General features: G+C 51.8%; 1 protein-coding gene across 6 annotated transcripts in view; it reads right to left on the minus strand.

The window, feature by feature from the left end:
- Mpped1 (metallophosphoesterase domain containing 1) overlaps positions 1 to 17,293 on the minus strand; it is a 72,537-nt gene that overhangs the window by 49,598 nt on the left and 5,646 nt on the right. For 3 of the 6 annotated variants that reach the window (XM_013111005.3, XM_040754067.1, XM_040754066.1), the window contains exons 2-3: positions 10,896 to 11,194; positions 3,392 to 3,573 (exon numbers count right to left, since the gene is read on the minus strand). In XM_013111005.3, coding sequence (XP_012966459.1) covers positions 3,392 to 3,573; positions 10,896 to 11,119 — 406 coding nt within the window. In that variant the 5' untranslated portion in view covers positions 11,120 to 11,194. Of the gene's footprint in view, positions 1 to 3,391; positions 3,574 to 5,897; positions 5,917 to 10,895; positions 11,195 to 13,825; positions 13,982 to 17,293 lie in introns of those variants that run through there. The other 3 variants (XM_013111004.3, XM_040754069.1, XM_040754068.1) reach the window with 3 other exon arrangements.

A 17,293-nucleotide genomic window follows, 5' to 3' on the forward strand; every position in this document is an offset into this window, starting at 1 on the left:
TCACCCAGGGAACCCTTAATCAACCAGCCCTGGGGGTGGGGGCCAAGTCTGGGCTGCCTGGTGACGGCATTATTGCCTGAGGAGGAGGAGGAAGAAGGAAGTTCCTTGGCTCCATTCAGCAAGTATCACGTTTTTCCTTTTAACTCTGAGAACTTGGAGGATGTGCCCTCAGCCATTTCTTAACTGGGACAGTCACAGGAGAAACAGGGGGTGATGCTGCAGCTTCCACCTTTACCCCTCCAAGGACCCAGATGGACGTCTGTAATAATGACAACACACACATGCCTGAATTCTGACAGCAGCTCAGAGGCAGCATGGGATGGGCTGCTCAACCCTGGGCAGGTCTCACTGTCTCGCTGAGAGTCTGCGCTAGCTTTTAAATCTCCTGTCTGTTGGGAACCAGCCTGGATAGAAACTTCACTTCTATCCCTGAAACAAGCAGGAAGAAAGGCTCGTGGATGCCTTGGGACGACTGAAGAGCCAAGTGGGACTCTCTTACGCTGCCCCCCCGTCCCGTCCTGGACAGATATGCAACACCAGTCACCAAGGGGACCAGGTCTGAGAGCCAGGGGCTCTGTCGTTATCTGCACACGCTTCCCTTAAGGAACTAGAAGAAAGCAAGGCCATGACAAAGGATATGATTCTCCTGACCCAGACATCCATTCTGGAACCTTCTGGGGTAGCTGCCCATGATGCCACCACTTTGACTCTGCCACCCACATCTGCCTTTGGGAAGTCATGGAGCCCCTCCCCCCCTCCCGTTAAACCCTAGAGCCTCCATCACACTCAGGGCCAGCACCATTTCCTAACCAGCCCTCTTCACACCCTGTGTCACCTCGGGGCCTACAGCAGCCACGCCCTCTGCCTCATACTCCTCCCCAGCTCTGCATGCTCTACCCTGTGTCACCCTCTGGCCTGGTCCAAGGTTGTCCATTGCGGGGTGTCCCATAACCGCCCAGCCCAAGGCCTGCACTACCACACCCCCAGGACATGAGTCAAAAGAGCGTTTTCTCCTGGTCTGTTCTCTGTCTCTGGAGACGGCTGACGGCTGCGATCTCATGTCCACACTCAGAAGTAGAGAGGTAAACATGCATTCACAGCCAGCCCACCTCATCACAAGTCACTCCTCCCAGCCCCCGCTCCTTTCCAGAGGGAACCCGGATATGGAATGCCGGTTCACAGAAGCAACCGTGACACGCACTCCACACTCTACAGTACACAAAGCTTAACTGTTCCTCCCATGCCAACCTCTGATCTGTCTTTGGAGGTGGACACGGTAGCGGTGCCTGGCCACCATGCAGAATGGGGTAACTGAGGTCCAGAACTCCAACTGCCACTGTCACCTGCTCAGGAAGCAAACCCGGGGTGTTAGCACCAGACAGTGAAGCAGGAGATGCAACTAAGAGCCCACCCAAGAGTCCTACTGCCTGAGTTTGAATCCCAGCTCTGCCACACACTGGCTGTGTGGCCTTGGGCAAGTTGCTTTGCTTCTCTGGACCTTGATTTTCTACTCTGTAAAATGAAGCTAACAATAGGTGCTCCCTCGTGTCATCAGGACCGAAGAGGGTGATTCTACACAGGAGACCACAGAATAGATACTTAGGAAATACACACTGTATCCACAATGCATTCTATACACACACACAGACACACACACACACACACAGACACACACACACACACACACACACACACAAGGAGCCTCTCTTCTCCCAGCAGGAGTTGTATACTCTAGCAACCAATAACATTTCCACCAAGTGGCTGGTTCTTAGGCCTGGATCAAGAATACAGAAGGCAGCTCCCAGCTCTGCAGCCTGCAGTTCAGCCTACCCTATGACATCCCTGACCTCTCCAAAGACTTCAAGGGAGCCAGGAAGAGAGGCCTGTGGGAGGAAGCCTTCAGGGTTCCATGCTCTGCCCCAAACCATCTGGCCACACCCTGTGCTGACTCTCGACTCCAAGCCAAGTTTCCCTTGAAGACTTCCCTTCCCTGGAAAAAGCCACAGCCCATACCCATGCCATGGTCCCTTGGTTTTCCAGGCCCACAGACCACTCAGTTCAAAAATTTGAGCCATACTTCAGGGTCCATGAATTCTCATCTGTCAAAAGAGAATGCACAAAGAAACATCTCTCCAAAGTTATGGCCACAATCTCACCACGGCATAGTAGAAAAGAACCAGCCATGCCAGGCTTGGCACACAGTAGGTATCTGGCCTGTGGTGACCCTGACCCAGCCAGAGGGAAACTCTCGTCTTTCATCACTCATAGCAGAAGAGACAAAGAGCCACCCTGGACACAGAGGACCCCGAAGGAAGCAGCCCAGAGAACGGCCAGGGAGGCACCTGGCTGTCACTGGCCTTGGCCACACACTTCCCTACCCTCGCTTTCACACGTTCTAGCCCAAATGAGCCTGGATTAAAATTCCCCATTTGAAAAATCAATATTTAAAGTGCCAAGCCTGCCAAGTGGAAGCAAAGGCTTGCTTGTAAATATTTGTCTCCACAGGCAGAGCCAGGCCTCTCACTGTCTACAGCTCCCCGCTTCATGGCTGGTCCCCTGCTCCAGGCAGCTGCACATGGCTCACCCAGAGGCTGCAAAGGACCTGACGGTCTGGCAGCCATGGCCACTGGGGAGCTTCCCGTGGGCGGGATCCACATACCTGCTTTTCCTCTCCCGAACAGCAGGCCTGTGCCCCAGGCTACCCAGGAGCCATCCATCTGTCCACTCCTCCCCAAGGTGGAGACAGAACCACCTCGTTGTGACTTTTCCACAGACTCCCAAACATGCAAGGTGTATGCTGGGGGGGGGGACCCTGCTAGTTCATATCTTTGGAAGACGAAAAGCGCCAGGGCAAAGCCCTACCCATTACTTTGTGGGGTCAGGCCCTGTCATCTGCGCCAACTGATGCCCATGGGATGGACCACCCCAGGTTCCTGTGACCCCCAAGGGGCCATAGAACAGAGGGGTCTCCTCACTGGAGGCTGAGCCATGAGCACACGATTAGAGGCATCACTGTTCTCAGAAAGTCATTCTTCATGCACCAACTCAGCTATTCATTCATTCATTCATTCATTCACCGGTGGCTTTTTTGCTAGCACCTACGCCAGACACTCAAGGCTGAACGCATGGGCGGACCTTACGCTTGTGAGCCAAGTCCCTTTAGGAGGGTCTCCAATACTAAAGACTCTGACAAACAAATGGGAAGTCACAGCCCAGGGTAGGATGGGAGAGAGGTACAAGTCTGAGAGGCCAGGGAAGGCTCCCCAAGGTGGTAGACAGGACACAGGCCCGGGAAACACAGGGCAAGGCAGGGATGACGACTATCGGGAGAGGGCAGCTCTGGGTGCCACGTCCTCCCAAGGGCCACGTGTGGCCAGTGCACAGGACCTACCCAGCCATTCATTGAACTTCTTCACCTCACTCGGGAGCCCCAGCTCCGTGAAGTCTCCGGCATGGATCAGCACATCACCATAGGGCATCTGGATGGGGTCTGTCCTTGAGTGCGTGTCAGAAACACAGACAAAGCGTGTGTAGCCAGGTGGCTTTGGGGCGTCGTGAGGCACGGGGTCCACCCTGCAAGGAGATAAGATGCTGTGGATTACAGGGGGGGTCACAAAGCCATGATCCTGTGGGGTGACGGGTCTCCAAAACACAGCCAGTCCACCCTACCAGCCACACCAACTCAAATAGTGTCCATCTGAACATGAGCCAAATGACCAGACGTCTGGACGGTCTAGCAGAATGTTCTTGTTTCCTGTGCCTCCGTTTCCCCTCTGTCTCATGGTGTAAGGGTCATCTTTGTTATCAACCTGGGAGTTTGTGAAACCCTTCCCTAAAGGTTTTCCCTTGAAAGTAGGGGACACCATTGGAGTCGTAAGAGCTGAGCACCAGCTGAGGTGGCCCTGCCACCAGGCCTTCCAAGCCATGGCAGACTGCACTCTCCAACCAGGGGTCAAAATGAATCCTTTCTTTTGCTTTGTCTGGGTTTTTTGTTTCTGTTGTTGTTGTTTTGGTCACAGCAATGTGGGACCTCGGAGAGCCTCTGTAAGTGCCAGATCCCATGCCCACGTGCAGCGCCTGCAATTAGAGCCCAGCTGTTCTGGACTAACGGAACATTTCCTAGCTCGCTATCACTGCTGAGTTCAACATCACAGAAGCACTCCATCTCCCGCGCTAGCTGTCTGTGCTTTGTCTGGAAGGCACATATTTTTTTTTCAACTTCTCAAAACCAGCTTTCACCCCTGGGGGGCACTATTGCCCCGCTGACGTTAAATGGCCTGAAATCCCTGGTCCATTCAAGAGAACTGGCCCTGAGCTCAGCATTCAGCACAAAGAATGTAGAAGCCCCATTGCCAAGGGAAACAGCACGGGAGGGGCCCCAAAAGACAGGTGAGTTCCGGGTACTAAGACAGTGTGGTCATTTTGACACCAAGAGCCTTCTGGGATTGTGGAAAGCAACTCCCCTGTAGTCAAAACGCCAGGTCCCTGAGCCCAGCTCTGCCACTGTCATTTAGACACAAGCAGAAGCCATGGCCTGGGTTTTCACCTCCCAGGACAAGAACAGTCCAGAAACTAAAAGAATATTGCTAAATAAGCTCTATCCCTGTTCCCAGGAGCCCTCTCAGCTGGCTGAGGACCCACCACCATCGGCCCCCAATCCAGTGTTCTTCGCAGACCGTACCACATCCCCAACTAAATGACTTCACCAGGCTTACAACGCTTAAAAACAACGCAATGACATTTCAACAAGCAGCCCTCTCCAAACTGCTGCTAGAGGAGTCGTGTTCAAATCTAATTATGCGTCAAACCAAAAGCAGTACCATATCAGTTACATAAATACTTTTAAAGACATCTTTCTAATTATCCTTTTTTTCAGACAATATACTTCGAAGAAATTTAATTAACACCTTATGAGAGACATGGGTTCAGCATGCTAATGTACACGATGCCTCCTCATGCTGGATCTGCAGCAGGTGGAGGCGCCACACCAGCCTCTCCTCCATCTCTGAGGCACCACATGGTGGGGAGCACCCTTGATCCCCCTTTGGGGGTTGTTAAGCCAAGACAGAACCTTGGCATCTTGGAGCTAGGCTGACTGGAAAGATGGAGAAACTTGCTAACTGAGTCCAATGATGGGCAGCCAGGAAGGTGCTGGGCTCTCATCTCTCTCCATCCACCCATTCCATGTTAGCACAAGTACTGAGTACTAATTGGTACCAGCCTATGAGACCAGTGAGGGCCAGAGGGATGAGCAAGCTAGGGCCCCACCCACCAGGAGTCCATAGAGTGCAGGCAGCTACAGATTCGACTAGACTTCAAACCTGCAGCCCCCAGTTGTAACAGAGCAATGGAAGGGCTGAAAACCAGAGAGGGAGGGCCCTAACCCACTCTGGGTTCCTGGAAGCTTCCAGAAGGAGGCAGTGCATGAACAGATCCTGAAGGCAACTCTCCCTGCAATTCTCACCTTTCCTATGTCCTCTGGAACTCCCAGCACCTCCTCTCCAATGCAATTTAACAGGGGAGGCACAGGGTGACGGGGGGGGGGGGATCCCCCACCTGTGCTCTCTGCCTATCCTGACAGTGCTGACAGGATCACAAGCAGCCAATGGTGCTGGACTACCTACCAGGGCACACAGGAACTCAGACAAACCAAACAAATCCATGTGCTCTGCCACCCATCACACACACACACACACACACACACACACACACACCTTACAAATGTCATAATGTTACAAAGGCTAAGTCAAAGAGATCGGGAGAAAGGGAAGGGGGAAGGCTGGGAGTGTGGTGGAATCAGCAGTCTCTCCTTAAGAGGAGACCTGGCCACCAGGCAGCCGAGGGCTCTCATCAACATCATCGGGTTGTGGGAGCCCAAGCTCTTTAATTAACTTTACCTTATTTCCCTGCACCCCGAGGCTTCTAAGCACAGTGAAGATAGAAGCCTAGAGATCCCCAGAGAGCAAGTGAGCTGAAGTCTCCTTTCCCGAGCTCAGCTCTGCGGCGAAGCTGTTTGCCCAACCTTGCAGAAAAAGAGAGCAAGCTTCACTCCGGTGTCTGGGAACTCAGCGTGTCCCCGAATTTGCTCTCCTCCCCTCCTGCTAACCCTCTGCACCAGATCCCACCAGCATCTCTACTTTACAGGTGACTAAAGGCTATAAAAGGGGCCCAGGGGAGGAGGAGGCTGTTTCACTCACAGTTTCATCCACGGAAGCTGACTTCAGGGGGCTAGGAAGATCACTCAGTGAGTAAAATGCCGTCACTCTGTCCCCAAAAGCCATCCTGGACAGCAACATGCCTGGTGTCAAACACCCACACAGGCCTCATAAGAGATGTGCTGTCCCTCAGTTACCCCAGGGAAAGAGGATGCTTTGAAGTCTGAGGTTCCTGCCACACAGGCAGCTGTGGGTCTGGGCATCGGCCATGTTGTTTGAGAATTCTGCAAAGGAGACTGAAGGCCAGGACGGGCAGCAAGAGGTCAGATCCATAGAACACAACTGCCCTGACACTCTCTGTGCTCTGGTGCTCCAGGAAGGGCAGATTCAAGGTGACCTGGCCACCCTGCCCATGCACACCCCTTGGCCTGTGCTTCCCGCTGCCTCCCAGTCTTCAGCTAGCTGGTCCTTCCAGCTGGGATGGCCCACTCCGCTTCCCTCAAACGCTGCAGCACCTCTGAGGCCCCAACCCCCCTGCATCCCCAGGGCTCTTCCTGGCCTCATCACCTTCCTGTCTCCCTCTTTTCATTTGCTGTACTAGGGCCCAGGCCCAGGCAGGGGTGCAGGGGTGCCTAGGAGCCAAGCCCCCCTCAGAAAGAGCATCTACAGCTGGGACAGGGCCAGATTTATGACCGGTAGGAGTTGGAGGCTTTCCTAAAGAGTGACACAGGAAGGATGTCTATAGAGCACACAGAGTCGGGAGCTAGAGAAGCCACAGAAATAGCCTGTGCAAAGATCTGAGGCTGGGGCTGAGGAGTTAGCTCAGTCAGGAAAGCACTGGCCCGGGGAGCAGAGGGACCCCTGAGTTCAGTCCCTAGAACCTGAGCAGAAACTGGACAGACATGCATGCCTGCAACCCAGCGCTGGTAAGGTGGAGACAGGAGGCTGAGCCTGAGCAGTAAGATTCAGGTCTCCAAATTAAGGTGGACAGCTCCTGAGGGGCTACACCTCTGACCTCCATGAGTACACACACACACACACACACACACACACACACACACACACACCATACTCACACTTACACAGCACACACACAACACATACAGCACACACATGCACACATGTGCAAACACACTCATACACACATGCAAAGGAGTACATGCACACACATGCAAATGAACACACACATGCACATACAACATACACTCACATACATGTACAAACACACTCACACGAATGTACACACGTGTGCATGTGCACACATGTGCAAACATGCAAACACAGAGACATACACATACCATACACTCACACACATACACCACATACTATGTGCACACAAACGAACACACCACACTCATGCACACACATGCATACACATGGACACACAAACAAACACACATAATATCTGGAAGGTTTGGGAAAACAGAAGCAGCTGCTATGTTTGTTGTCCAGGAACGCAGTTACGTGGCTGAGTCCACTCCTGCTTAGTCTCATCCTCTTAGCTAGTGGCTGAGCCCACTGCCCAGAGTCAAACGGGTGTCCTAGCTCCATATGCTTCCCTTCTAAAACCTTAGTTTCTCCCTCTGAAAAGAGGGATCAGGTGTCACCCCAGCCAATTGCCAGGGATGGGACCAGAAGATTCCTCTAAGCCTAGCCCTGCTGTTCCTGTCCCTACATTCTCCAGCACCTTGAACCACCTGAGGGGGGGGGGTCTGGACCATGTCTTCAGTGACCCAAAGAGGGCAAAGGAAAGAGTCACTTGCTTAACACGAAATGTGCTCCCCTCCCCAGATACCTTCATGGCAGACTTCAGTAACCCTGTCCCTCCCTCTCATTGTCCACTGTCACACCTGCATGCCCAGGGTCTTGATGCCTGGAGGACTCTCTCCTGGGATTTCTCAGCCCCGGGGCTCACAGATGGAGGCCCCAGTTGCAGACAGTCATTACTCAGGCAAAGGCTGACAAGTTACCAGCAGGGTCTCAGGGGCACCTGAGTAAATCACACAGCTCAATCAGAGGCCATGTTGAACTGTCACTGTTATTATTAAATATAAATTGTGGGTTATTAAATAGGACCTCCCTCACTCCCTCATCCTAGAGACAAAGCCTGTGGCAGTGATAAATCACTAAGCTGGGAGCAGCGGCCACCCTGTACACCTCTCTCCGAGGCAGAGTGGCTACTTGTGAAGGAAATCCCCTACATCCTGCAGGCCTCCTCCAGCTCGGATCTGGAGTCTAAATGGAAGGGACAGAAGGCAGCGGCCCCAGGGTCCTGCACCTACTAAATGTAATGTTGAATTTCAAACTTGCCCTTGTATTCTTTCCTAAGCCAGATCCAATGGCCACTCAACCCCATTGCTAATGGAAGCCAGACCCTCGCTGACTGGAGAGGCACTCCACAGAGCAGGCCAAAGGGGAGAGGTCCAGACCAGGGAGACACCAGCCAGACAAACAATGAGAAGGCTGCCATGCTTTTTCTCCATGGTTTTTGCTACTGCAAGTGTCACGCACTGACATGCTCTTACAGCCTGCTGCCACCAGTGAGAGCCCAGTGCGAGCAGGCTCCTGCCTCTGATCACTTCGAGCCTAAGCTCCACACCCAGGCCTGGTTCATGCTATGATGAACACCAGCCATTCACACAACTCCACTGTGTGGAGACTTCTCTGTCACACCCTCTGTCTCACTGTAAATCACTTTGCTGTTGGAGAAACTGAGGCATCAAGTAGCGTAAGCCCCACCCAGATAGGCCAGCCCAGGACCCATGTTTCTAACCAACATGCTGCCTAGCTGTTCCCAAGGAACATGAATGAATGAGAGAGAGAGAGAGAGAGAGAGAGAGAGAGAGAGAGAGAGAGAGAGAGAGAGAGAGAGAGAGAGAGAAGGACTGGCCTCCATTGTTCCCTGGTTAAATGGGAACAGCCTCTCTCTCGCTCATTCACTTTCTGCCCTTTCCAGGGACATGGTCTGTCCCCAGGGCCTGTAACCAGCCTCTCCTACACAGGCCCTCCACCCAGGCACCTCTGAGATTCTCAGATACCCTCTCCCGTCCCAGCCCTGTGTGGGCTCCACCCTTCTACTCCTTCTGCCCAGCCTAGGGAACCCTAACACCCCTTACCAATCACCCCCATATCCTTAAGATCTCAACTAGAATTCACCTTATCCAGAAGGTCATTCCCAGACACCCCAGAGTCGATGGAACCTCCTCAGCTCTCCCCTCCCATCATCTTGTCTACATGGTTTTTTTTCTCAGGCTAGGGTCTCCATGAGTCTACCAACCCAATCACATTCCACAGTATCCCCAAAAAGCAACATCTCAGAGGCCAACTCAAAGATGGGTGTGCATACAAATGCAGACACGCATTAGTCTCACTGCTCTGTCTGAGGGCCTGGGGCTCTCCCACATTGCCACTGGGCAGGACCAACTCCAGCATCAGGGACCTCAGTATCATCATCTCCAATGCCACCAACACAAAAGAAAACCTTAGCAGGGCAAGACAGGCCTCTGCCTACAGCATCCCTGCCAGGATACTAGGTGCCAAAGACCAAGAAGAGATGTGCCCTCAACGGCACATTCAGACTACCTAAATCTCCAGTCCGGTTCCCAAATTAAAAAGTAAATAAAAATAAATTTAAAAAGAAAGAGGCAATGCTCAGCTAGATATCCACCAAAAACTACACCTTCTGACCATGTGGGATGAAGCTTCCACAGGAAGGGACATTGTTCCAGCAAGTGCTGCTGGGAAAATAGGCACGCCCACATTGGAAACCACCACCCCCCCAACCACACAACTGCCACAGTCAATGCTTTCCTTCCAATGAATTATCTCCTCCGAAGATCATTTAACAGAGCAAGGGGCTGAAGGAAGCCACACAGGAAGGAGTAGCCACACACGATTCCGCCACGCCACCGTGCTGCCCGCTAAGATTGTACGTTGTTCCTGAGTGACAGCTGCTGGGACCTCATGAGCCCACTCACTGCTCAGAAGTAGAGCTCCAGCCCCTCGAGGAAGCTCAGTGTCTGCAGCCCCAGGGATAATCTAATGCTCTTGAGAGGGGCTTCTAGCAACCCCACAGCACTGGGTCACACTGGCCATAGCCACTACCTATTTGTTCTGTCAGTAGGGAGTCATCAGTTTCTTCCCTCTGTGCGGGATCAAGACGACCCTAACCCAGTATCCTGTACAAGAAGGCGCATGAGACACTATCAAAGTGTCTAGGCAAATCTGAGAGGAGGTGGTACAGAACCCCCAGACCTCCTCCGTAGAACATCCCAGAGGCATGGGGTCAAACAATAGGAGAGGAAACAAGTCATCCAGGATGGGGTCCTAACCTACTATTGGGCCTACAGCAGGACCCTTTCCCTGTCTGTGACTCGGTCTCCCTGGTAAAGTCATATCCCAAGCACAGCTGAAACTCAGCTCCTAGACATTCCCCGAGAATAAGTGTGCCTGCGGTTGCAAAACTTCTGGTTCCATCATCAAGTCTTGGACCTCTCTATGCAATCAACTCATTTTCAAACACTTTGGAAGCATTCACCAAGTCCAATAAAATGGAATGAAGAGCCAGCTTGGGTCCCTGGGACCACAAGTTTGGTGCTTGGGTCCTCCCAACTTCAACCCAAGTGCAGCACAGAGTGGTTTTGGTCCATGAGCCCCTGGGATAGGTGTTTATGGACATACCAGAAGCCAGGAGGTACCCAAGTCCCTATACTGGCCCGGACCCTGGGCATTAGCACTTACATTTGCACGTGCGGTGGCTGAAAGCGGCCCTGGTTGATATTGTAGAAGGTGAAGGCCTGGGTGGGGTTGGAGCTGTATTCGTCCACCTCGATGATGAGTCGGCCATGCTGGTGTCGCCTCGCGGCCATCACGTGTGACTGAGAAAATGCCATGCCCAGGCCGCAGGGAAGCAGGGCCAGGGCCTCGGCCTTCAGGATGCCAGGATCCCACCTAGGGCGCCACATGGACCTCCGTGGGCCACCCGGGCATCTCCCACCGACACCACTGCTGCCGGGTCCCCCGCCAGACCTGCAAACAGACTGAAGAGACGGAGCAGAACCATGTAACAGTTAATCTGTTTGGGATTTGTTTTATTTAATGTCAGATGAAGATTTAGAAAGAGGGGAAGGGTGGGGGGAAGAGGGGGGAACACAGTCGCACACAGCTCAAAAACTCATTACAAATCTTTCCAACTCAGCAGTTTGATGAATATACTTTGGTAAAAAGAAGAGAGAAGGGAGGGAGGAGATCATGAGGAAAAAAAAAATAAACCGATGATGCCATGGACGGATGCATGCATGGTCCAACATGTTTAAATACTTCAGACATTTTTTTCCCCTCCAACAAGATCCTCAGAGCCTACAGAGTAGCTAAGCTGGGGACAAGACAATGGCTGGTATTTTGTAAACATGGAAGTTAAATTTCTATTTTTCAGATTTGGGGAACAGGAAGGATTCCTATCTAACTCCACCTCCTCCCCCACATACCCCCCAAACACATCCGAAGGGCCACACCCTCACCCCAGCAAGCCTAAGCAGGTGGGGACAACAGCCCAGGAAGAAAACTCCTTCAACATCAAATTAGCCTCGAGACATCTTTCAGAGGCTCCCCGAGAAGGGTTTTTCCAGGTGGTGGCCTTGCAGCTCCTCTGCTGAGGTAGGGTGGTGACCCCAGGAAGAAAGCTGGAGTGAGAGGATCTCCCTCCCTGCACATCACTCTGTCCCCACCGGGTCCCAGGACCCAAGAACCCACTTAACCACACAGCGAAAATTCTATCGTTTTTCGTCTCTTAATTTTTCTTTCAGGGGAAAGGTGTGGTTTACAGGTGAATTTAACTGGACTAAAACTCCCCTGCAGCAGATGCTGAGCCTGATGTGTGGCTCCTAGAGGCATAGGCCAGGCCAGAAAGGCAGCGTCCTGTCCTGGTGGGCATGTGCCTGGTTATTGACACTGTGGTTCTCTCCCCAGTGTGTGAGCAGGCAGTGACTTGAAGATCTTTTTTTGCCTTGTTGTTTTCAGGTTGTGTTTTTTTTTTAAGATCCTCCAACAACCCTGTTTGCGCTGTATTTAACCAAGGAGAAAATCATGTAGTTTAAATGATTTCTGGACGCTTGGATCCCAGTCACATTAAAAGAAGAAAAATCCCCCTTGCTTTGTGCTCAGAAGGGGAATCGACACACTCTGAAAACAAATTAGATTAGGAAAATGACAAAAATTAGAGAATGGAGAACATTTTAATTATGTGCAAGGAGAAACGGGTTATTAATTCTTAAAAAAAAAGCTCAATCATCCCCATACAAGGTAAAATAAAATAGCAATAATCTCTTCTCCTCTCAAAACATGGAAAGAAAGGGACATTCTTGTCAGGCAAGGTAAGGTACATCAGTAGTCTCAGGAGGCTGAGGCAGGAGGACTGTTGTGAGTTTCAGACCTCATCTTTAAAAAAAAAAGACAGGAGAACTAGATATGGTGAGACGCATTTGTAAGCCCAGCACTCAGAGGAAAAGGGAAACAGGTGGTCAGGAGTTCAAGATCATTCAAGTTTGAGGCCAGCCTGGGCTATAGAGAAGAGCACTGTCTGCTCTTCCAGAAGACTTGGGTTCAATTCCAAGCACCCACGTGGCAGCTCACAACTGTCTATAACTCCAGCTCCAGGGAGTCTGACACTCTTACACAGACACACATTCAGACAAAACACCAATGCATGTAAAATAAAAATAAATAAATATTTTTAAAGAATTTAAAAAGGAAATGAGGGGAGGGGAGGGGAGAGAGAGAGAGAATGAGAGAGAGAGAGAGAGAGAGAGAGAGAGAGAGAGAGAGAGAGAGAGAGAGAGAGAGAGTAGAATCTGACCCTGGGTCACAGTGAGAGCTGAAACACCAGCCCTATCCATGTGGCCTGATCCTGCTCTCCCAGTCTGAGTCACTGTCCTCCTGTCTAGGTGGGGACAACCCTTCACCTCTGAGCAGACAAGGTCTCAGACAAGAACCTTCCTGCTGGGGCCCTGTGAGAAGCCTGGGTATCTGCTGAGAGGAGAGAGGAGAGCACGTGTCTCCATGGCTTACTGCATGCTACCAGCTGTGACCACAAACAAATGCTCTGCACTCTCATGGGCTGTCTGGACACCCACAAAATGAAGAGAACAACAGTCCCAGCCTCCGAGTCGTGAATAGTAAACAAGATGACACCCATGTAAAGTGGCTGTCACATGGCCTGGGGGTACACAGCAAGTGCTCCATAAACTCAAGCTGTGACTATTCTTCCATTAGTCTCTCCCGGGTGGCCCATCACAAAGCTTCACAGATGGTGAAAACATGGGTGGATGGACGGACGGACAGACAGACAAGTGTGTGCACGGATGGACTGTCTCTCCAGACTCCCTCCTTAGCACCCAGCACAGACCTGGCGGAGGATGGGTGTCTGTAGAGTTCAGTCAAAGTCTGAGGAGCCACAGACCTCCTCCCTTGCCGGCCTCATGTCAGCTGCCCATCAAGGGCCCCGCCTGGACAAAAGGGCATCCGGGGCCTCGGGCGCGCATGCACTGCCCCCCAGGGAAGCAGGCGTCAGTAGAGACACCTCAGTGGGAAAGCTGCCTGGCAGCAGGAGGTTCAGGAGTCCCGGGATGCCAGCCCTGCAGTGCCATGCTGCACTTCATATAAGGAGGACTCACCGTAGGTCCTGCCTAGAGAAACCAAGGAAACCCAGAACCCAGAGCCTCCTTCTGAGCTTCCATTTCGTGTTTATGGGGCTGTTGCAGCGGCTGCCGGCACACCCGCGTTCAGCTCTGCAGTCCACTGAGGGAGAGGAGCTTCCCCGGAAAACGGCTTTCAGCTGGGAAATGCTCACACCTGGTCCCCAAAATGGAGTAACATGTGCGTGGTGGGTGATTGACTGGCTTGAGTCCTAGTCCCCTGTCCAGTTGGGTGACCTTGAACCAGCTCACAGGTCCTGGCTGGGGGGTGGCGAAGTCCTGCTAGGACTACTCCAGGGGTGGGGGGAGATGCAGAGAGAAGCAGGGGAAGGGAGGGCGGGAGGGAGGGAAGAAGGGAAGAAGGGAGGGAGGGAGGAATCCACCTTGATCTTCTTCCCCTGTTCCCTGTGCCCCCCCAAAAAAACACTGAAAATATAAAGAGGTCCCTGTCCCCAAGGAGTGAGTGGGTTGGGAGCAGGAGGTGGGGGTAAATGCATACATAAACAGAAAAATGTGTTTCAGACAGTAGTATCCCGAAGGAAACAGCTTAGAAACAAGATAATGCACAGTGAGGGTTCTATAAATTAGATGATCATAATAGGCACCACCAAAGGGTAGGATAGGTGAGTGACCCAGCCACACCAGGCCTGGGGAAAGAGCAGAGGCAGAGAGGGTGGCAAGTTCACAGGCCCTGAGGGACCTTCCTGTTTTTTGTCCCTCTGGCTGTCTGCCAGCAGGCCTCTGGGGTGAAGAGATCACAGGGAATGAGTTCAGGTGATGCTGGGACACCACCTAATGTCTTCCTACTTCCCTACTAGTCTCCCCTTGAAGTTAAGGAGAGGACAGGAGGAGTTTTGTGTCTCCTGCTCCATAAAGCCCCAGCAAGAAAACCAAGTTTGAAGGTTCTGGGCCTGCCTGGTCCAGCACTGGTGGACACATCCCCTCCATTTGGGGTACTATCTTAAGTCTCATCCTCTTCTAAGATGGCCTCTCTCTGGATTCACAGTGTTGACCAGGACAGGGGGTGGGGGCAGGCTGTGCTGAGATGCCCACTGTATGGGATGCTGACACCCAGATTAAAGGTCCCAGTCCAGCTCCTGTGCCCTAGCTATGTCTAGTCTGATTCCACACTCTGTCACCACAGCCACAACATACCAGACTCCAGGGGTGCTTACAACCCACTCTGCCCTCTCTTTCTGGAACACCCAGCCTCCTAGGCGTAGAAGCTGCCCTCCAGGAAAGCCAGCAACTCAGGATATGCCAGGGTGACACCAGCCCAGTTCCCTCCTCATTCCTCAACCCCAGCTCAGTCACTCAGGGCTTCCCTGACAACCAGGAATCTGCATGGAGCCTCCTGTAGCTTCTCATAACACTCTCCCCTGGGGCTGACCACATGTTTCCTGGCTCAAAGCCTTGAGGATGATATTCTACCACGCCTCCTAGGCTGTATCAGAGTCTATACCCATCGTCCCCAGATCATCCCTGATCAAAGCTCCCAATGCTGGTCCTGGCCCTGTATCTGAGATAAATGAGAAACCAAAGTATAAAATGATGGATGATGGATGCATGAAAACATGGACGGATGCACGCACATGCATCATAAATGGACATAGAGATGGGTGTATGCATAAATGCATGAATGCATAAATGGACCACGAGTGGGTGCATGGATATATACATGGATGGATGGATGGATGGATGGATGGATGGATGGATGGATGGACGGACGGACAGATGGATGGACAGACATGTGGATAGATGTGTGAATGAATGAAGGATGGATGGATAGATGGGTGGGTGGGTGGGTGGACTGATGTGTGAATAGATGGATGCATGTATGCATGGATATATGTATGGATGGCCATACATAGCCTTTGTATCTGACAGAAAATATTTAAAAGCAACTTTCGCTGCTCCAGATCTGGGCTTTTCTTGAAAATGTGCAGATTCTAAATCTCCTTCACATGACTGAGGCGCCAACACACTGTAGGTGCTTAACAAGTGTCTCATCCACTCAAGTAAGATGGCTCCAATAAAGCCCAGGGTTCTGCAGAGAACTTCTGAGACTCCGGCTGAGTTACTCACATGGTCACAAACCCCCTCCTCTGCCTGGAGTCCTGGGGCACCCAGAGCCCCTCTCTCCTACCTCACCACTGGGCAAGCCACTAGCTGGACATACTCAGTCCACATTCTTTGACTTTTTCTAGCACTGCTTGGCACAGTCCAATACCTATTGGTCCTCCTCTGGGCCACACCCAGGAGCAGCAGAAGCCCTGAGCCTACCACACACAGGTAAGCAAAGCAAAAGAGTCTGTGGCCTGGGAGAAGCCACCACCCAGCTGTGAAGGGCAGAAAGGAGTCTGATCAAGTAGGGTCCCCAAACCCACACAAGCATCAATAGCAGAGGAGGTGACAGGTCATCTAACAGCTGAAGACAGTCGGAAGATGCCAGACAGTTGGGCTGGCACTGCCGGAGCTACATTTATCTTGCTTCATGGTTTGAGCACCCATCTCCACCATGACCTCTCAAAGTCTGCGGACCCTGGACAGTGCTGATTCCAGCCTGCTGGCCCTGTGCCAAGGCCTTCAGCCTCGACCTAGCTCGCAGGAGTTTTCAGATTGGGAAGTTTGCCTCCATCCAAAATCAAAGGTAATCCCTTCAAAAAGCACCCATGTGTCTCTTCCTGGGACGCCTTTAACAAAAACTGTAGCAAGGACAGTGTTCCAGTGCCGAGTCTGGAACTCAGGCAACCATCCATGACTGCAGGAGAAAACACCAGTCATCCTGGCTGCAGTATCTACCAGAATCCAAGCCTATCTTCCCTGACTACTCTCCATACACCTTGACTGAGAGGTCAGCCCAAAGCACAGATGTTCACATTGGGTGCTGGCTCAGAGTAAACCCAGACAGAGCCAGCCCTGGGGAGACACTGCTTATGCAGGTTTTCATTAGAATGTGGCAAATGTCACAGGAAAAAAAAAGCATACTGACATGCCCTATGTGGTCCCCACAGGCCAAAACACAGGGCATAACACTAAACAGAAAAGTCCTGAGGGGGTTGAAGTGATGGCTCAGCCAGTAAAGGCACCTGCAGCCAAGCCTGTGCTCCGTGCCCCAGACACACATAGTGGAAGGAGAGAACTGACTCCCACAGGCTGTCCCCTGACCTCCATGTGTCACACACACACACACACACACACACACACACACACACCATTTGAAAATGCAATAAATATTTTTAAGTATGAAGGCGTGGAGGTTTACGGGGGATTCTTTTCCAAGCCATGGTCTCCACGCACGCTCAAAAAAATCACTTTCAATTGTATTTTCTTCTCTTATTTTATCTGGGCATAAAAATATACAGTGGACTAGTGCTGAACTGAAAACTATCATAGAGGGTATAAAATAAAAGAATGAAATTAAATATAAAGAGGAACTCAAGGAAA

The sequence above is a fragment of the Mesocricetus auratus genome, unplaced genomic scaffold (assembly GCF_017639785.1).
Source record: "Mesocricetus auratus isolate SY011 unplaced genomic scaffold, BCM_Maur_2.0 Super-Scaffold_100010, whole genome shotgun sequence".
In the NCBI taxonomy this organism is placed as follows: Eukaryota; Metazoa; Chordata; class Mammalia; order Rodentia; family Cricetidae; genus Mesocricetus; species Mesocricetus auratus.